The sequence below is a fragment of the Alosa pseudoharengus genome, unplaced genomic scaffold (assembly GCF_046254945.1).
Source record: "Alosa pseudoharengus isolate Yale_2024_CS ecotype anadromous, Long Island Sound unplaced genomic scaffold, YU_APseudo_1.1 YU_APseudo_1.1_scf_12, whole genome shotgun sequence".
Classification (NCBI taxonomy): Eukaryota; Metazoa; Chordata; class Actinopteri; order Clupeiformes; family Clupeidae; genus Alosa; species Alosa pseudoharengus.
This window is the reverse complement of record NW_027468587.1, coordinates 25814284-25836783: the sequence shown is the minus strand read 5'-3', so window position 1 is coordinate 25836783 and position 22500 is coordinate 25814284. Positions and strand designations below refer to the sequence as shown.

Sequence of the window (22500 nt, the reverse complement as noted above, 5' to 3'; positions counted from 1 at the left end):
GCCTAGGAAAGAATAGTTATTCCTAATTAAAAATGGTCAGGCCTATATTTTGTTTTATATATATATGCATCTACCACTCATAAGACATCTTCCCCAGCCTCAGTATTTCTGTGGGTATAAATGCTAGTGTCTTGGATGAAAGATTGAGGACATCTGGGGTTAGTTTGACAGCAATACTGTTGATGGTGGTTGTTGAGAGTGACTAATGTGTATTTGTATACAGTGAGCCAAATTCAAGAAGAGTGTTTAGCCTGTTTGTAAGAGAAACAATTAAATGTACTTCCAACGCCGACCCAGAGAACAACAGCAACTTCCAGCAGGTCAGAACATGTTGTCCTGAACACCTGAGGTGGAGGCCAAGTGATGATAAAGATGATGTGGTCTGCGTCAGATCAAAATGTAAAAAAAAAAAAAAAAACTATATCACTAAATGTTAGAGTTAGCTAGAGTTAACATGCTAGCAAGGTAGCTGGTGTCTGTAAGGCTTTACAAGTTTTTTTTTTCAATATTCAGATTTTCAGAGCATTCAGATAGCAAACATATAGCAGATATTCAGAACACTGTATTGCTCCTTCTGTGTACCATAGTGCAGTCCTGGAATCCCAACATTAAAGCATGACATTTAAGCCTGTTTTCGGCCATAATCTGGACCAACATCCCCACGCATCATCAGAGTCCTGTGCATTTTTCATAGATGAATGGATTTATAAATTGCATAAGTTGCCAGACAGGAGATCCAAAATTACACTTCTGTTTGCCATTCAGATCATCTATCTCTATGGACAATAGTATGACTGAGGAAATAGAATCCCCTTATCACTCTATGCCTTTCATTCATTAGCATTTAAAGAAAGGAAAGAGAGAGGGATCCTCTCTCTCTTCACCTGTTTTACGTAATCTCTCACTCCATCTTGTGCATCTTTTGTTGTATGCTAGTGTGTGTGTGGGGGGCATAGAGAGAGAGAGAGAGAGAGGGAGAGAGGGAGAGAGAGAGAATACATATGCATGTTTATAGCCACTTGCTCTGCCTGATCTAGAAAATTACAATTCTTAAAAACTGTGCAACAGTTCCATTGTGTAGAGCTGTAGTCTTGGTGCACCCTGCACGTTTGCCAGCTCTCTGTGAATAGGACCAGAAACTAGGGAGACACGCATTGATAACCAGTACCAAGAGACTGTAGCGAGAGAGAGAGAGAGAGAGGGGGGCTCGGGTGAGAGAGTGAAAGTCTATGAGGCGCAGTTTAGGAGAAAATGTAAGAAAGAAGCTGAGGAGTCTGTGGTGACCAGCTGCAAGAGAGGAGATAGCAGAGAGAGCCTTTTAATTCTCAATCCCCACAGAGCCTTTGAAAATTACCAATCTTCTTATCACACATGCTGGGCTGCTTATGCAAATTGTTGTGGAGTGGAACGTTTAAACGGAAAATTACTCGACAGCATTTTTTACCCCTCTCCTCTCCTCGCTCTTTCTCTCACTGCTGTGCTCTCTCTCTCTCTCTCTCTCTCTCTCTCTCTCTCTCTCTCTCTCTCTCTCTCTGTCTCTCTCTCTCTCTCTCTCTACATACACACATACACACTCTCTATCTATCTCTCTCTCTCACTCTCTCTGTCTCTCTCTCTCTACATACACACATACACACACACTGTCTCTCTTGCTCTCTCTCTATCTCTCTCTTTCTCACACGCACACACACACTCTTTCCACAGAGAAAGCCTGTTTCGAGTCCCAGATAAGGAGATGAATTGCTCCCTGCGCTTTGAAGCGAGGCAGGATTTAAAGGCTGCAGACCGGCTCTGCTCTGCTGCTGATGCCCCCCCCCCCCACCCCGCTCTCTCTTTTTCCCTCCCTCTCTTTCTCTCTCTCTTTCCCTCCCTCTCTCTCTCCCTCACTCACTCACTCTCGTGCCTTTGTAGCAGCAAAACGGGCTGGGAGGGGAAAAAACTAAGAGCGGAAGAAAAGCATTTCAAAACAACATAGATTCTGTGCTCTCTGGCGTGCCCGAAACATCCCCAGCGCCCACGGCGACAGGCTATGGAAATAAATATTTACAAACATATGCAGCTGCTGAGAACTCCGTTCTATTTGTTCCCATTTATTTTACCGATGTTGAACTTTATTCTTCCTCATTTCTTTCACAGTTTTTTTCCAGTTTATTTATTTCAAACTAAGATAAGAGAGCCATTGGATTGGACGATGGGACATGGCAGAGTGAAACAAGGCTGTTTGAATATTTTAGGCAATCTCTAACAGTGGACAGGACACAGAAAGAAATAAGCTTGGACAGAGAGAGAGGAGAGAGCAAATACAGAAGAACATAAAGGTGGAAAGGTGGAAGAACAAGGAAAAATGAAATGAAATGAAATGAACGGGTGTGTGTCATTGATCTTTGGAATTCTCTCATCCCCTTCCATTGACACTTGACTCAGACCCCATCCATACCCGACTTTGAATGGGAATATGGAACTCAACTCCATATAGGCTGGTTTACTGTGCTATATAAATAAATGTTATTATTATTACACTGTAGGCTGGTCTACTGTGGCTTTAAGAAAATGACTATTTCAATTATTTGTAAAGATCATATTTTCTTAGAATTTCTTATAATGTCGAGTCATGTCAATATGTCAATACCTTCACATTATGTCAGGCTGACAGAAAAAAAAAATCATTAGATTAAATTGAACCCATGATATACAATTTATACTAGTCTATACACACTATGACATTGTATGACCTTTCCCTTTGTTATAGGTGATTCTAAAAGCTTCTCTCAAGAGTGATTGATGTATTTAATTGGCATGTCTAATATGTGTGTGTGTATGTGTGTGTGTGTGTGTGTGTGTGTGTGTGTGTGTCCACAGAGGCAACTGAGGAAGAGGAAATGCTACCTGCTGTTAGCCGGAGCTCTGTTGTTAACCCTCCTCGTCATTATCATCGCAATCACAGCAAGAAAATGAGAACTGGCCAGCAAGGTATCTAAACACACACCACACACACACACCACCTACGCTACACACACCACATGCGGGCCTGACCCTGCTATGCTTTGTGAATAACTGTTTGTCCATGGATGCTGAAATGATTATGCTGCGTGCTCACTGTCCATTCTGCTGAGAAACAGGCCGTTATACCCGCAGGGCTGTTTCAAGATAGCTGCCATGCCAAGAATAGCATTGCTACTGTTGCTTTTCATTAAGTATAAAGAGACAATAGTCATGGTCAGTAATGGATTTGAGAGGAATTTTTTTCAGCTGTTGGGTGGGGGGATAATGGGCCTAAATTTGATCTTTGATGTTTGCTCTCTTGGGGCCTTTTTAGCTCCTCCGACTGTAACTTCTCTTCCATTGCAAAAAAGAGCAGGAGGATAATGTTTCCTCATCATGTCAAGTGTGTGGTCATCTCTGTGATGGATTACACCCCCCTCCTACACACACACACACACACACACACACACACACACACACACACACACACACATACATACATACACACACAAACACACACACAAACACACACACACACACACACAAACACACACACACACATACATACACACACACACTCTCACACACGCCAGACGCGCACGCACGCACGCACGCATGCACGCACGCACGCACGCACGCACGCACGCACGCACGCACACACACACACACACACACACACACACACCCATACAACAATACATACACTCACATGTTGACAAGAGCAAGCATACTGTACATACATACATACATACACACTATAACATACTCACACATTCACACAAGCACACACACACTCTCACACACATACACACACACACACACACACACACACACACACACACACACACACACACACACACACACACACACACACACACACACACACACACACACCACACACACACACACACACACACGTACAGTAGGCATTTGCTCTGTTGATGGATGTTCCTCGTACTGCAGCTTTAAGCTGCTCAGTCGGCATTTTCACCCATTCACTAACATTCAAACCATAAGGCCATGGCCATAAAGAATTAGGCTACTGCTACTCTCCACGTATGTCAGAGTTCCGTTACGCCACGTCTTCACCTGTTCTGTGTGATAAGACACAGGCAGGGATCCCATGCTGTGCTAGTGCACTTTATTACAGATCAACACAGAGTGGCAGTCTGAGCACTCCCAAATATTGATCACTGTGTGTGGTGTGTGTATGTATGTGTGCGTATGTCTGAGTGTGTGTGTATCTCTGAGTGTGTGTGTGTGTGTGTGTGTGTGTGCGCGCGTGCGTGTGTGTGTGTGTGTGTGTGTTTTAAGTTAAAGCAACACCAAAGAGTTTTTTGTACCTTAAAATAATGTTTCCAAAATTGTTTCCGTGGTTCATCAACTCCTAACAGGGTGAACGGCACTTCTGCATTCGCTTCGCGGCCCTCTATCGGCTATAACCGCACTATGTAAGTTTGCCAGATCGGGTAGCGGATCTGTAGTTCGATGGAATGAGACATAAGAAGCTACAAATTTGACTTGTGTTTGATGTCGCAATACATCGTACTTTCATAAATCATGCAACATATTCTACCTTGTCTGTGGACATCGTTATTTGCAAAGCCGTTGCTGGATCAACAAATAGCGTTTGTGCGACAGAGGAAAAGTTATTTGGTGTTGCTTTAAGGGCTATCTGCAGGACTTTCATCTGCACACCATTCCTCCTCTTCTGTAGAGGCTACACCTCTTCCTCAGTGTCCATTTTTATTCAATTTATTTATCTTTGCACTTCTGTGAACCACATCCTCCTACTACTGTATACTTTTATTTCTCCCACTCGTTCTCTCTCTCTCTCTCTCTCTTTCCCTCTGTCTTTTTCCCTCTATCTCTCTCCTGTCTTGCATATAATTGCCGAGCGCTAGGAAGCAAGTGAAAGGCGATACCATCTTTAATTAACTGGCTCCTTGCTGCTGATAGTTAAAATGAAGTGAAACAGAGAGTAGAAGTTCTCTGAACTTTGCTTTAGTGACTCTGTGATTATATCACAGGCTACTAGTGTTGGGGCACCTGTCAGTCAAAGTGGCATCCGTGGCACCATGACCACAGGTCTTCCACACTACAGATATGTGTTTGATTTTACTGTCCATCAGTTGACCCACAAAGGCAACAATTTCAGGGGCATCACATCGCTCCCTTTACTCCAATGACACTTTTTTTGTTCCTGAATGCCTGCCGCATTCATAGAATGTGCTAGGCTGTATAACTTCAGCCACTTACTTACTTACCATATTGCTGCTGCTTAAACTGAAACAACTATTGCTAAAGGTACAAAGTAAACATATATATCTAAATAACTATTTTCTATTTTAAATATATATTATGCTTATCTGCATAATGTGCATTATGTCTCATTATGTTTGTAGCATGCAAATGCATGCAAATAACAAAAAGCCCAATTCAAGTCAACTATAAATCCAAATTTATATAGCCAAATCATTCAGACATACATTTGCAAGACCTGCTAGCAGGTTAGCTAGCTAGTTTGTTTCTCTCTGACTAAGTCTTACCTGTTTCATCTGTTTCAACTTACCTGCCTTTGCTACGTGCTAATCATTTTCTGATGTCCATCTGTAGGCATCAGTGGTGTTTGAAATCACTATAGGCAACCATATCAATAATGATTTGATTAACTAACTCTTGCATTGCCAAAGAGACCGGCCAGCAATTTTGGTCAGATCAGCTGTTTTACTAGAGAGCAGGAGAGGTAGTGTTATGTTATGTTATGTTATGTTGCTCTAAGATGGGTTGAAAATCAAGGGATACTCAGGGAAAATAGTTGAGTGAATGAGGAGGCTACAATACAGGACAACCTCCCCTAAAAACAAGAGGGCTATTATCATTCCATAATCCAACATTTTCATTTAAGCGCCATCATGTACTGATAGCTACATGCGCACACCAATTGCAATACATAGATATGCAGTGCAGAGGGAAGGGACAGCCCAGTGGTTACAGCTTGGATTATGGATTAAGAGATTCCATTCCATTCCTGTTAATATCAATCTAATAATAATATTCAACTGCCAAATACTACAGGAGCTACAGGAGCTTGTTAAAAACCTAAACATATTTACTGAGGCACGTGCCCTAGTAAAAGGGGTCTAGCGATGGCCGTGATCAATATTAACAACAGTTCCAAAGGATAGTCCATAGTGGGCTCGTACGAGACTCAGTGTGTTCCTGCTTTGATGAAAAAGGCTATTGCATCTGGCTATTGCTCAATGCATGTGTGGCACTCTTGTCCATTTTAGACAGAGGTGATTTATTTAAGACTGCAAGGAAAGCTCAGCTTCCCCTAACATGTCAAAAAGTTAATGGTCAAATATGTACAATTGTGTTGACTGAAAATGTGTTAGAACGCGTTCATCTTGAAGACGAGTTCGTTCAGAATCAGCTACATATAGTCCGGGCTTCTGCTTGATGATTGGAGGGTCTGTTGAAAGACTAGGGTGGCCATCTTTCCTGATTTCGTCTGGACAGTCCAGTTTTTGAGCCCTCTGACCGGACAGAGAGAGTGTGTCCTCCTTTTTGGACATGTGTCCGGATATTTGGCATGAGTGGCCATCTGTCCACATTTCTTGAGCACATAGGCTACTCCTCATTTCATGGCTTCTGTACTCAACACTGTGTGTTGCCTCCTTCAAAGAGATCATCTGTGAATTCCCACAAGCATACATGCAAAACACACACACACACACACACACACACACACACACACACACAAATACACACACACACACACATACACAGTGGCACTTGTTGCTCTTGTCTGCAGCACGTTAGCACACACAGCACGTCGTCAGTTTTCTCACCCAGGTTGATACACCAGGGTCATGGATTATCGCTCTGCAGGGTTCCGTCGCAAAATCATACTTGCAGATGAGGTGTGATATCAGTGAAGAAGCCTTTGGCGTGTGTGTCTGATTATGTGCATGTATGTGTTTGTGTGTGCCTATGTGTGTGTGTGTGTGTGTGTTTGTGTGTGTGTGTGTTTGGAGGAGGAGGATAGGCGCGCAGTAGGTGGGTGGCAAGGGAGAGTGGCAGCCGGCTTAAGCAGAACTTTCTGGAAAACTTCCACGCAAGAAGTAGACTTAAGCCTCCGAGAGTCTGCCAGTCTCCGCTCAGAGAAGCAGCTCCAGACGCGTGCGAGGAAAAACCAGGAAGAGGAAGAGAGAGGGAGAGAAAACATCAGTGGTTTTAGCAGAAAAGAAGGGCTCAGCCTGAGCGAAAACACCACCAAGTGCTCTTCTGCTGATGGGTGATTGTTTTGTTTGGCCGTCCAGCAACACACAGCTCTATAAGGGGAGAGAGAGAGAGAAAGAGAAAGAGAGAGAGAGAGAGACTTGTGTCAGAAAACGGCAATCTCAAATATAACTAGATGTACCGCAGAGCGGTACAAAATATGACCGCCGCCCAGTCCAGCACATTTTTTCCACAAAAATAAATCATGCTGAAAGGCCTATATGATTCTAACTGTCTCACTAAATTGCATTATCCACACTCAATTCTCACTGGTATCTGCTAGACAACAAGTACTGTACCAAAACATGATTAGTGATAGATTTCATATGTAAAATTCATTTTATACAACCCCACCTCCATCTTGCCTGTTCATAATTCTGAGAAATTCTTGAATTGTGTGCATGTGTGCATGTACATGTTTATGTTATGTGTGTGGGTGTGTGTGTATGTGTGTGTGTGTGTGTGTGTATGTGTGTGCGTGCTTGTGTGTGCGTATGTGCCTGTGCATGCAAGCGTACATATGTCTACTGTGTGAGTATGTGTCATATGTATGATTACTGTGAATGTATGTGTGTGTGTGTGTATCTGTTTGTGCACATGTGTGCACATGAAATGGGTTAACATGACTCATGACTGGAGGCAAACATACGGAAAAAAATGGTCATCCTAGGCCCTACAGTTCTCAAGATATTCACAGAGAACTGCGTCTGCCCTACTCTCCTTTCGGGGGGTCCAGTCCAGCGGGGGGGCTACAGATCAAAACGAAAAACGATGGTTCCATGCTATCCATGTGGGGTTACATGCCCACCAAGTTTCGTGTACCCCGGTCTTTCAGTGTCCCGGGAATCATTGACGGAAATTTGGGCATGCGAAAAAGAAAAAGAAAAAAAAAAAAAAAATTCTGACTAAACCTATATGACCGCCGCTTTAAACCTATATGACCGGCGGTCATAATAAGAGGCAGATGGGAAGAGGAAGAGAGTGATTGACTGAACTATGTTGGGGGAGAGGAAGGTATATGGTGGTGGTGGGGGGGGGGGGGGTATGGTGAGGAAGGGAAAGGTGGAGGGAGTGGTGAATGCAGACTTCCATACATCAGTTTAATGAGAGTGACAGACAGAAAGAGCTGGAGCTCTGCTTTGCCTCTCAGATCAATATGCAGGCCCGTTATGGACCACTAAATAATGTCATAACTGCCGTCTGACACTAATTTTACAGAATGATGTTACCTGAGCCACCCCCACATCTTGTTTACAGAGTCATTTTAGCAGAAGATTATTTTTTTTTAATTATATCAATGTGTGTGTGTGTTTGTGTGTGTGTGCACTCTTAAAATGAATGTGTTGAAAACAACATAAACTTGCGTTGTTTTTAACACATCTATGGGGACAACACATTTGTTTTAAGTGTGTATGTGTGTGTGTGTCTGTGTGTGCTACCAACACTGTGTAGTGTGCGAAGCTGTTGAGGAAGAAAAACTTTCTAAGTTGAACTAACACAACCAACACAATGATCCACAACCAGTGTTAGTCATAATAGAACCTGAACGTAGCAAAGATCAACCAGGACCTGTAACAGCAGCTGAGTGTTGCAGTCACAAGCTGAGAACTGGTCAGAGCCAGAGTTAAATGCACAGGACTCATGGATTTCTTTAGCGACTGATGGAGGAAGTGCTGTTCTAATGTGAAGTATGCATACATATTAAAGATGAGGTCAGGGATTTTACGGAACTTCAAGCCCACATCATCTCCTCGCGACCGCTAGCTGGCCATTCCGTGATTACACTATACAAAAAAATATATGTCTCTGTAGGCAGCATGGTGAAAGTGCTGTTCTGATGAAGCAGTATGCATACTCATTAAGGATCCTGGTGAAAGTGCTGTTCTGATGTGCAGTATGCATACTTATTAAGGAACATGGGAAAGTGCTATTCTGATGAAGCAGTATTACAAGTTTTGCCTTTATGTACCATGTTAAAAGCTTTTACGTTTGTCTCAAGTAGTCAAAGAAAACTAGAGGAAAGCACCAGTACTATTCCCCAGATTAGAGTGACATTGAGATGGTTATTTTTTCACTGAGTGAATTTGATTTTCATCCCTTCAATTTAGGTTTTGTCTGTGGACTGTGTAGGTGTGTGTCTGTGTGTAGGAATTTAGTAAACATTCTCTGAGGAGTTTGTTTTTCTCCTTCTCTCCCTCTCCCTCTCTCTCTCTCTCACTCTCTCTCCGGTGCTGTGTTTATGGCGGTGTGTCTGTCTAGTTGATCTCCTCCTTTGAGAGGCCTCAATTAGATTGGGATGATGAATGCAGGGCATTAGTGTCGCTGAGGAGAGAAGTGGAATGACTGAGGGCGATAAAGGCTGATTACTCTTCGCCAGGTTGGCACGCAGGCAGCAGGTGTCCACGGGCACAAAGACCCACGTCAGTGGAACTTGCTATTTTACGCACAGATACATCAGCCATGCAAAGTGGCCCAATTCCGTCAGGACCCAAGCCTGCTTCGAAAGGCTGGGCTTCATAATGATGTAGTGTTTTGGCTTAATTATATAAATATGTTTATAATGGAAACAAATGATGGTTTAAAGCCCGTCCTTCAATTTGCTACTTAATTTCAAACATAAGCATGAAGCATAGACATTGCTTAAAAGAGAGAAAAATGCCATCAAAAATGAGTGCTTCTGAACAAGCTCACTTTTGGTTGATGAAATTCAAGGAACACTTTTTGAAAAGGTAACAAAAAAAATCATAAAACTAAGGCAGTGAAAAGCAATGATTGCTGATTGAGGTTTTTAGAGGTCAGATTTATGTAGGTATACGTAATTATATTTTTATTGTGGCACTGACTTATACAACATATGCCATGTTTCAAATGGAAAATTAAGGCATCACATAAAATAGAGAATATATCAAATCGGTTGCAGGGGAGAGCTGGACCCAAAAACAGGGCAAGTCGAGACGAGGCAAGCTTGGAGCAAACAGGAATCTTTAATCGAACTTAGCAAGCCACAATTCGAACAACATAACATCAATGACAGACAGGGGACTGAAGGGGAGACAGAGGGTTTAAATACACAGGGGTTAACAGGGCACAGGTGAACAAGGAACAAGAGACCGGTGGAAACCATAATTAAACTAACAAACTAACGAGGATCAGATAAGGGGCGGAGAACAGAAACACAAACAAAGAAGCACATGGCACAAGACACAGGAAGTAAACAAAGCAAACAGGAAGACACAAGAGGAGCAGACATGATGGGAAAAACACTAGACAAGGGAAACAAGACAGGAACAGATCCTTACAAAATCACTTTCATACTGTATCTCTTAATGATAGTTATGTTTGTACTTGTCATTAAAAAATCCATGCAAAAATCCATGAAATTACACTCAGTTCAAGCCACTTTGTTGTTGTTTTTGGAGGGTTTGGGTTGGAGGGTTTCAGAAGGGAGTGTACACACAAAATTGACAGAAATCTGCATGAATTCATTTCATTTAGATTAGAATCATCTTTAAGAGTGCAATAGTTACCGGTAGTAGTAAACAAACCTGTCACTAAGTATTTAATAGATAATCAACAAACAAGTATATTTTTCAGCTACTCACGAAGCATCCACTACCTCACGCCATATCCATTGATTCGCAAATGGTCCATTTAAACCAAAGCTCACTCTTTCGCTCCTCTCTTCTCTTCCCTCTCTCTCATAGGCTACACACACACATACTGTACAGCTCTACACACACATGCACCCATATACACACATATGGCGCTACACACACATACAGCCCTACACACACATACAGCCCAACACACACATACAGCCATACACACATACAGCCATACACACACATACAGCCATACACACACATACTGCCATACACACACATACGGCGCTACACACACATACAGCCATACTGTACACACACATACAGCCATACACACACATACAGCCATACACACACATACTGTACACACACATACAGCCATACACACACATACAGCCATACACACACATACTGCCATACACACACATACTGCCATACACACACATACAGCCATACACACACATACAGCCATACACACACATACAGCCATACACACACCTCTGGGCCCCTGCAGGCACTGAGCCAAGATGCCTTTGCATCGCCAAATAGCACTGCCCCCGCCTTCTCTCTCTCTCTCTCTCTCTCTCTCTCTCTTTCTCTCTCTCTCTTGTTCTCGCTCTGCCTGCTGCCTGAGTCTTATCAGCGGGCAGACTGTGGCATGTGGATTATCGGCCCCCTCCACCAGTGGTCAGAGCCCCATTCAGATGCCTTAAACTCCACCTGCGCCCAGACCAAAGACCCCCAGGCCTTTCACCCCCTTTACCCCCTGTCTGCTCCAAAACACTCTTTTTCACATTTCCTCGTACTTCTGATGTGGCCCTATACACGAGGAAAACACCAACAACAAACAAATAACAACAAAATAAATAAGTTTGGGGCCCAGTTTATCTTTCTGTTTTTTTTTTTTTTTTTTTTTTTTACTGAGGATATGAAAAAAAAAGCTTGAAACTTTTTTTTTTCTGCTGTTCTCTGCCGAGCATTTGTTCTGCTCGCGAAACTTCTTTCTTCTCAGACGCAGTCGGGTAGAACAGCTGTGTTTTTTATCGCCTCCTGAGGCAATTATGAAGGGGGGGTGCGTGTGGGCCCTGCCGCCTGTGCCCAGCGCCAGCAACGAGGGCCAGGGGCCTTATCCTGCACCAGACCTGCCCAAGCGAGGCAGGATGTGACAGCTTCATTTAAACACACACTCATTACCAGTGCTGCAGAGGTGTGGCCAGCCCCTCAGTGCAACCTGACAAACGACAGTGAACGAAGAGTACAGAGGATGGAGAGAGAGAGAGAGAGAGAAAATAGTAGGGGAGAGAAGGACATTGTAATATAGAGGACATTGTTGACGTTGCTGATGCTCATGCACTTGGTGTAGAGTTATTGTGGGTTGTTTGTTTTCTGCTTATTGGATCTGTTTTTAAGACTTTACTGTCCTTGTCACACTACAGTAAGTGCTCTGGAGTTACTATGCTGCTTTACACTGGAATTAAAGTGATTAAGGTGATTTGAGAATTGAGTGAATCTGTGGGTCAACTAATAAAACAAATTCATGCAAAATTATGCAAAGAGTAGAAATGCTCTATCACCCAAAGCTTTGGAGTCCTCATAAGATATCACTGATGACTACAGTATGGATGTTGGCCTTTGCTGTCTTTTGTGTGCTAGCAGCTCTCGCTGTTAGCGCACGCTGAGATGATTGAGGTTATGTAAGCATGGGTGGGGGATCAAGGCAGGTCAGAGTAAAACTGGCTTGCTAAGCAGTTTGAATCATGTACATTAATTCAGCATCGCCACAGAGGCAGAGATAATATGCTCTGATTCAGGGGTCTAGCCAGAGGTTAGAGTGGAAGACTGTGGTTCAGAGAAGCTCGGGTGAGATCGGTCATGTCATCTCTCTCTCTCTCTCTCTCTCTCTCTCTCTCTCTCTGAGTGTGATAGATGGAGCCAGACATAGCCGTGTTTAGGAAAAGATGGCGTGTCTGTGGAGCAACGTTCCTGGTTTTAATATGAAGGTATATTTGGTGCAAAAGTGGTGAGGTATATATATAATTATACAACAATTGGGATCTATGGAACTATTTATTTGTTTCTGATTGGCCGAGAGACGTTCCATGAGTTGGAATATCCCTGGACATTTCAACTCAGACTTTGCACAGCTAATTATAAATCACTCCGCGATACAATGCGAAGATTTGACACAATATTCTCATCCCAGCTCTCCACTATTTCAAGCAATGGGTTACTCCTTAGTAGAGTTCTCAACGGGCCTGAAAATTACAACCCGACCCGGCCCGTGGCTTTTAAAGCCCGGACCCGATTTAACCCGACACATCAACATGAATTATCTGCCCGAACCCGGCCCGCGGCCCGACGTAAACATAGGCTACGTTTTGACTGTTAAACCCTGACTTTATTTAGGTGAAGATTCAACACATTAGCGTGACAATTTACTTAAAACGGTTATTTTCTCCTCTTCTGGTGTATCGTGACGGAAGAACCATGACAACTTTGGATGCGGTTATCTTAGCGATACTTTTTGCAATAGGCATACCCTCGATATACATATCGTTGGAAAGAATTAGTTCATGGCCGTTCATGTGAGCACAATAACTTAATTTTGTAAATTTTACCAAAGCGACTGGTTTCGCCTTGCAGGGTCACATATTTAATCAGCACCTTGCATTTTGAGCATTGCACATAACCTGCAGAATTTTCATCAGAATCCAGCACCACTCCAAACACTTTCCAGACCTCTGATTTCCCCACTCCTGTAGTAGCGACGGTGAATTCACCTGCGGCAAGTTCAGCCTACTTTTCACCAACTCCATCTTCTTCTCCAGGCTAAAGGCGTGCACACAGTGTCTGCCCCTGCCCCCCTCCATGATGCACGTTGCACGCAGCAGCAGACTTTCTTCACGGTGAACAGCTGCGATGATTAATAAATGTTTTTTTTTCACTGAGCAGAAAAGATTAAGCCCGAGGTCGGACCCGACCCAAGTCATTTGCTTATATTTTCGACCCGAACCCGGCCCGAACTTGCGGGTCCCGTCGGGTTTGTCGGGCCGACCCGACCCGTTGAGACCTCTACTCCTTAGCAAACCATAACGAAACAGTGCTTCACCACATCTGTGGATTAAGCCACACAGTCAACTCAATGTAAGTAAGATAAACGAGGATGCTCTCAGCATTGCCAGCATTGTGTATAATTTGTCACTTGGAGGAGACTTGTAGATAACTAACGTTAGCATAATTAGCTAACCGCTGCTAACGTGCTAGCATCGTCGCGTCAGGCTGTGCACAGTAGTGTAAAATGTATTCACCATAAATTAATAAAGTTGAGTGGTTCTGCAATGTAGACTATGTTTCCGGTTTTTTGCAGTACCATGTCCCTTACATGACATGGCCCAGTGTCCTTGTAACATGCATGCAGCAAACCTAGATATGAATGTGATTTCAGCCCGACTTTTAACACTTCTTTTAAGAAGACATTTAAACCACAAAGACCCGTAACGAGGGATCTGGAATGTTGGTTACCTAGCAACCAAGACGCTGTCTATTGAAAAGGGAACTATGTTTTGATGCGTAAGAACGATGTCGAAATTAACATTTTTAAACAATAATGGGGTGTTTTCAGATTATTTAGTTTGTGGTAGAATTGTTGTATAAAAGCAATATAGCACTCGTGATCGTGGGATTGGTCATGGATATTCCCACGGGTGTTGTTGCCTGTGCCACTCGGCCTCCGGCCTCGTGGCTACGGCCGAACAACACCCGTGGGAATATCCATGACCAACCCCACTCTCACTCGTGCTATATTGCTTAACTATAAAACTATAAATCGTGCGTCCTTCATTGATAAGGAAACAAGCTGAGGTTACTTACTTTATGAGCAGGCAATGGTAGTCTGAGCGCGATCCAGGATCCAGATCCGGCCGCCTTGTTTTCTCGATCGATTCGCTCGACGTGCACACATACAAATCTTTTTGCCCCTATTATATCACCTGAAGAGGTGCAAAAGTATCCGTCACTCGTAGAAGCAGATTCGAGCACTTGTATCAATTGACTTGTAGTTGTGCAAGAAAACCAAAGCGATCTGTAGAATTTTGTTAATGAGAAATTATTTCACAGATGCACAACTTTGGATGCATTAGTTCACATTTGGGTTTACAAATGCACAAATGTTGTGCATGTTCTCAGATTATGAAACACTGTGTTTCGCACCAACTGCGCTGCAACGATTGGAGCAAAAGTGTCGAGTGCATGACTCTTGAAAGTTGTGACTCACAGGATAGGATTTGTGTAGCACCTATTTTGTGTTAACAAGATATAAAAAAATATGTACAACTTCAACTTTACTGTTACACATTTATGACTTTAGTGTGCGCATGCAAAACCTGCAGTTAAATGTGCTCGCCACTTTTGCACCAAATATACCTTCATATTTTAAGAGCATGTGTGAAGAAATGACTCGAAAGCAAAACAAGTGAGAAAGAAAGATAGTGCGAGAGAGAGTGAGAAAAAGAGAGAGAACATGTAAGAGAGGTTTGAGGTTTGGAGTTAAAGGATCGGGTGTTGCCTTGTTTGAAGCTCAGGATTTTTCGTTCTTCTTCATCTTTAAAGCCAAATGGGGTTCCCCGGGGTTTTGGCAACTTGTTGTGAACATGACAACACAAGGTGCTGATCAGACAGCCATGTTGCATTTATAGTGATGTATTCAGTTCTCTTTTCTCGGTCCTTGGAGAGCAGAGTGGATTTGTGAGTAACGTTAACATGTATTCATAGTGTTTTGAATTTCTGTGTGATGGGTGAACAACAGACAGCGTACTGTATGAGTGCAAACCAGGATATTTGCCTGGAACTATTCACATATGCTCCAAGAACACATTCAGCTTAATGTTACCCTTAAGTCAGAATTTGTTTCGTTTTTTTTAAAGGGTATGGAGGTTGTGGGGGAGATGGGGTGTCAGAATGTGTGTTTTCCCCTCCACTTCCACTTTGAATTCTTCACAGGGATGAAGCCATACTTCTGACACCTTTTTTTCCACGGATAAATATTAAAGCATTAATGCACAGGCAACATTTTATATTTAGCAGGCAAAGCTGATTTAGTTCCAGTGAAACAGTACAGACAGGCTCCTCCAGAAAGAGGCTTATTCAAATGATTTTAAAAGCCAACTTGACAACACCGCGCTGCAATCCTGTGATGATGAGGCATTGCGGGGATGAGAGTAGAAAATCAAAAAAAGAAGCAGGAAAACACACACACACACACACACACACACACACACACACACATGCACGCACACGCACGCGAGCGTGCACACAGCAGACGACTGACTTTGGAAAGCTTTTGACAAAAGGCTCTCTCAAAGAAGACTTAGTTGTGTAGTTCAAGTGCACCAAAGTGTTGATGTCTCTCTGCAACTGTTAGAAATGAACGATATTCGGAACTAAAAAGCAGACATTTTGTCTTGACTTGAGTCTCAGTATTACAGAACTAGCGCTGGCACTGTCTTCATTAAGGCCACTACAAAACCGCACCGATGACAGCAATGATCCGAGCGCCACCACTGATATTGACACACGAGTGATGCTTTAATAAGGCCGCAAGCGCAGCCAGGACACTCTGTGGGGTGATCCCACAGGTAGGACCGGCTGAACTCACCCATCATCCACGCGGTCATGTTCTTCCCATGCTGTGGACCTGCCACTGTGTGGGCAGGACCTCAACTTCAGTGCTCCATCAAGGTGTGTGTGTGTGTGTGTGTGTGTCTGTGTTTGGGGTGGGGTGGGGGGGAGCTTCTTCAGACCTAGTGCAGTTAATCTGTGAGCTTGGGTGACAATAAGCTCTCTGTCTGAAGCGGAATCCTCTTAGGTGAGGCTTTGTGGGTAAACTCGTCTCATGCAAATTCTAAACTCCATTAGGTTTGAGGAACTAGTCAGAGCCATTGAGATTAATGACAGGGGGACTATGTGATTTAATAGGGTTATTTCAGCGCTTCCGGGCGAAAATAAACAACAAACTTAATGCAAGACATTAGTCACTTTCTCTCTCTCACACTTATTCTCTCTCTCTCTTTCTCCCTCTTTCTGTCTGAGAAGTTTCTCTGCTTAAGAGATGGAATGAATGTTAGTTCACAAACGATTTGGACTTGACCAATGAGGTATCTAGGGGTCAGCTACTTCCATGTTTTAAAATGAATAGTTTTTCTCATTCGCAAATGTTAATGTTTTCCCTCGCATAATTATAAGACCCTTACGCATTCAGTTTTTTGTTCTTCCATAGAGTAGCTAAATTGAACTCACCTGTAAGCTTGTGAACAAAAGGACCAGAACAGCCCCACTGTGCCTTCATATTCTCTTTCCGCTTTTGTCGGAAATAATTGTAGTAAATTAGAGGATATGGATTTGGAGACTCTATTAAAGATAAATGTTGAGGGGGGAAAAACGTGCTGTGCATTTTTTTTTCCTATTATGGAGCGAGAAATGAAAATCCTTTATTTATCTTTTTTCTGGTGCTGTCAGCTTTCCCCAGAAGTTTGCTGCCAGGGATTATGGCTCCTTCAAGGGAGAGTGGCAGACTGTGTGTGTGTGTGTGTGTGTGTGTGTGTGTGTGTGTGTGTGTGTGTGAGTGTGTGTGTGTGTGTGTGTGTGTGTGTGCGCGCGCGTGTGGGGGTGGGGGTGTGTTGAGATGGGGGGGGGGGGGGGGTCACAGGAGGAGGCGTTCCTACAGAGGGGTTCTCAGTGGGATGCCTTGAAACACAGAGGAGGAACTACACAAGTATAGTGATACCTTATAAGGTGATACTGTATGCCCTGACCAAAGTATTGTGCTGTATGTTCTGGTAAATATGTTAACATTGACAATTCCGTCCACTTATTTCTCTGTGTGAGTTTTAGAGGGACATACAAGCATAAACACTCACATACACTCACACACACACACACACACACACACACACACACAGAGACAATGGTGGGTCCTGTTAGTGGAGAAGATGGGTGCTGCTCCGGCTGCTGTAATGTCAGTTTAAGCCCCCAGAGGGGAAATGTGTTAAATCCGGCACATTAAGAAGGCCAATCAGCTTTAGGTAATCTCAGCCCTTACTGGAGACTGCTGGCAGTGCACCCCAGGAGCCACACAAACATGTGTGGCGTGTGCCTGTATGCGCGGGTGTGCATGTGCGTGTTTCGGTGTTGTGGTTATAAATGTGCTGGTGTGTGTGTGTGTATGTGTGTGTGTGTGTGTGTGTGTGTGTGTGTGTGTGTGTGTGTACTAGTTCATCACATATTTGCGCTGTACCTCAGTGACTCATCGCCAGCACCATTAGATTTTGCACTGATGAAATCACCTGTAATTATTTTTCCCTTTCAAACCAGTCAGGTAAACATATTAGTCCAATTGCAGGTGCAGGAGAAATTAAGACCATAATTTTACTTCAAGGAATCAAGACCATAATTTCACTTCAAATGTTGTGATCCTACGGAGCCCTCCGGGTGACATGGGGGAAAAAAACATGGGTTAAAAAAAAAAAAAAAAAAAGTAATGGGGAAAAAAAAACATCAAGAAGAAAAAAAAACGATGCAATTTTGCGGGACCTCATTGCGGGATCTCGCAAAACTTTTTTTCTACTTTTGGAACTTGCTGGGCTTCCTACTTGACCCCAATAGGCCCACAAACCACTACCGCCAGATGGCAATAGTATCAGGATACTATGATTGCTCTATCACTGTGTGTTGTGGGTTTTCTGGACACATTACATAGGCCTATGACACGGGAGGGAGAGGGAGAGACCTGCGTGCAGACACGCACACACAGCAGGCTACAATAAATTGCCTAACAGACAGCAGCCTAATTTCGAGGTATCACTAATACCTATTAAACTAGATGTACCGCAGAGCGGTACAAAATATGACCGCCGCCCAGTCCAGCACATTTTTTCCACAAAAAGAAATCACGCTGAAAGGCCTATATGATTCTAACTGTCTCACTAAATTGCATTATCCACACTCAATTCTTGGTATCTGCTAGACAACAAGTACCAAAACATGATTAGTTCATAGATTTCACATGTAAAATTTATTTTATACAACCCCACCTCCATCTTGCCTGTTCATAATTCTGAGAAATTCTTGATTGTTTGTGTTATGTTTATGTTATGTGTGTGGGTGTGTGTGTGTGAGTGTGTGTGTGTGTGTGTGTGCGTGTGTTTAACTAGGTGGCGCTATACATGAAATAAGTGGTAATGGGATGGGTTGACATGCCCCCTTAAGACCAACATATATAAAAAAGGTGGACCTCCTAGGCCCTACGGTTCTCGAGATATTCACAGAAAACGGTCTCCGGCCATCTACAGGCCAGTTGGTGTATAGTAACATAAATTAATTTATTGTGTGGCCCCCCATGAACGGAATTCCACAAAATTTGGCGTGCATACAGAGGGTGTCATAATGATCCTACACTTCCAATTTCGTGCAGTTCTGACTATGTTAGGTCACAGATACCTGCGATTACAACACCTCATTTTTACTTTTTTGTGTTTAACTAGGTGGCGCTATACATGAAATGAGTGGTTATGGAATGGGTTGACATGTCCCCTTGAGATCAACATACAAAAAAAAAAATGGTCCTACTAAACCCTACGGTTTTCGAGATATTCACAGAAAACTGTGTCTGCCCTACCCTCCTTCAGGGGGGTGCAGTCCAGCGGGGGGGCTACAGATCAAAACGAAAAACGATGGTTCCATGCTATACATATGGGGTTACATGCCCACCAAGTTTCGTCTACCCCGGTCTTTCAGTGTCCCGGGACTCATTGACGGAAATTTGGACATGCGAAAAAAAAAAAAAAAAAAAAAAATAAAAAAATTCTGACTAAACCTATATGACCTCCTTCGCTGCGCGGCGGTCATAATAAGACGTTCTAAATGGAACGCGATGTAATTAAGCTGTTCCTTTCCAAGCGTCTTGGAGACGTACTGTATGTGTGCTGACTGGGCTATGTCTATATAGTTGATGACACCAAATGAATAAGTATGCTGCAAATGAGCAGACGTGTGAAGCACCGGGCATAACTTAATTTCGCGGCTACGTGGAGCAGTAGTAGGTTAATTGTTGAGGCCCATAGTTTGAGAAAAGCTGCAGATCATAGGCAGAGAAAGAATAATGCTTTGAGAACAGTAGCCAAAGGTTTTCCTGCAGAAACAGGTGCCTTGGTGCACGCACCCCGCTTTCACTTTGACTCCCTGCATTGTGACAAAAACTGTCAGTCAGACAGTGAATTTTGGTTTACTAAATTAGCATAATGCGGTAACAATTATCATTTCAATTCTATCTGAAATCTTCTCACTGCAGACGTTACAATGCAGACCCAAGCAGCAGCATAGCCTTGAAAGACGTACACTTTGAATTTGATCAGAGCGGCTCTGGTTCTTCACCTAACTTGATGTGATTGGCTGGATGACCGTTCAATCAAATCAACAGACCTATTTGTGTCTCTGTGTGTGCGTTATAGATACGGTTCCAACTCTTTACGGGAGCGTTTATTTCCATATTTTATTTTCAATTTAATCTGACAAAAAGTGTGGGGGATAGAATCGTGTTCCAGCAAAACTGTGTACATTATAACACCCACATCCCCCACGCTTGCTACGCGCCTGGTGTGTGTGCGTGTCTGCACGCAGGTGTCTCCCTCTCCCTCCCGTGTCATAGGCCTATGTAATGTGTCCAGAAAACCCACAAAACGCAACAGTGATAGAGCAATCATAGTATCATGATATGATTGCCATCTGGCGGTAGTGGTTTGTGGGCATGCATGGGCAAAAGTTTTTGTGAGATCTCGCAAAACTTTGCGAGATCCCGCAATGAGATCCCGTAAAAGTGCATGGTTTTTTTTTTCCCCATTATTTTTTTTTTTTTTTTAACCCATGGTTTTTTTTTCCATGTCACCCGGAGGGCTCCGTATGATCCTGATAGGTGCAGTTAAAATGTGATTTCAGTGTATCGTTTTATTGACAGTGTCACCAGCATGAGTTGCTATTTGGCAGGCAATGATATCAAGTGGTTTTGTATGTAGCCATGAAACACTATAAGGACTGTAAGAAGTACTCTTCGAGACACTGTACAATGTAATTTCTGGTACAGCGATAATTTAGATACCCTTATGGGGTGGGTGACACATACATGTAAAAGCCCGAAAATAGGGCACGGGCGGAAATAAAAAGACAAGATGTTATTGGGTTTAATAGACATGTTATGGACTTAGAAGCTAGTGAAAGCCTCAGGGGAAATTATTTCAAATTGTGAAAAGGTGCAAGTGGTATGAGTGCATTCATCTTTCAATATATCATACTTCAACGTCTTAAGAAGAAAGGAGATCATCAAATATATCTCTAATTAAGGTCATCTTGTGAAAACATTCAGAAAGTAATCAGAAGTAAATGAAGAGTAGATGTATTTTGAATGAGTTTTAAAATATATTGGATTGTTTTTAAAATCAAATTAGAGAAATATGCTGTTCTAGCAGCTGAGAGAGCACATTTGTAATTCTAAAAACTCAGCCCCGGTAAGGCAATCAGTCTCCTGTTTTGTCATTTACCACTTGCGCTCAAGTTTTCTACTTTTCTACTGTTTGAGCGTGTGTGTGTCATCTGAAAACTAGGGTACTGATTTTGTAGGGGTGCATTTCCAAGAGTCAAACACTTGGACCATGGCACTATTTAGATTCTCTGGCAGATTATCAAGGGAAACAGCATTTGCAATACAAGAGTTAAGTATAGGTAAATACTCCATTATAGACGTAGCATTGCTATTAATTTAGATATACTGTAAGTATGGGCTCCAGGGACACAACACTTACAGTATCTAATACAGAGAGAGACATAGAACAGGGTACAGAAGTGATCTAAAACAGGAACCGGTATAACCGATAGAACATTAGCATTACTGTGTGAGTGTTTGTATGTGTTTGTGTGTGTGTGTGTGCGCGCGTTTTTGACAGGTCAACTCTTATTTCCTCCTATGTTACAGTCACAGTGGCAAAAAATTCTCCCTGTGGCCAGTCCAACTCTGGACTCTGCCTGGCCCGTTGAGGTTGGGTTGTGATTGATATGTGCCAACAGTGCTTCATATCTGGTTGTGGAAAGTCAACTCATTCTGAGTCAAGTCAGTACTCTCCATAGAGGTTTAAAGGAAGCTATCTGCCTTACTTGTATTTGGTGCTCATTTTAAAATGAATCTGTGAGTGTTCTCTCAAGTGCTCTAGCAGTGGAAAAGATGACACTTTAACTTAAACAAAGCCAGATGTTTTACAAACTAGCAAAATCCTAGGTTTGCATTGGATTTCATACTCATTAAATAAACACTCAAAAAGCATGAAGTAGAGCTGTGCCTTGTTTTTAAGTCCGCTTAAGAAAAGTTCTCTGGTGCAGTGGTCAAAAAGTCTTAGTAGATAGGCAAGGAGGACTTGCACTCTGAAAGCGCTTTCAGATATAACCTCCGGAGTATATGAGGAGGTTTGTCAAACGGAGGTCCTACCCTTCGGATGATTCAGATATGATGCTAAACTGCGGACCTAATACTGACCTTACACGGACGTATGTGTGAACGACATACACGCACATTACAGAATCTCCGTGTGGTTGT

At 42.9% G+C, this 22500-nt stretch overlaps 1 protein-coding gene across 1 annotated transcript in view; it reads left to right on the top strand.

Moving 5' to 3' along the window:
• The window catches only part of tsnare1 (T-SNARE Domain Containing 1), a 108782-nt gene that overhangs the window by 72184 nt on the left and 14098 nt on the right, over positions 1-22500 (top strand). Inside the window, exon 10 of the mRNA XM_076279489.1 lies at positions 2860-2970. Within this exon, the coding sequence (XP_076135604.1) occupies positions 2860-2955 (96 nt within the window). The 3' untranslated portion in view covers positions 2956-2970. The remainder of the gene's footprint in view (positions 1-2859; positions 2971-22500) is intronic.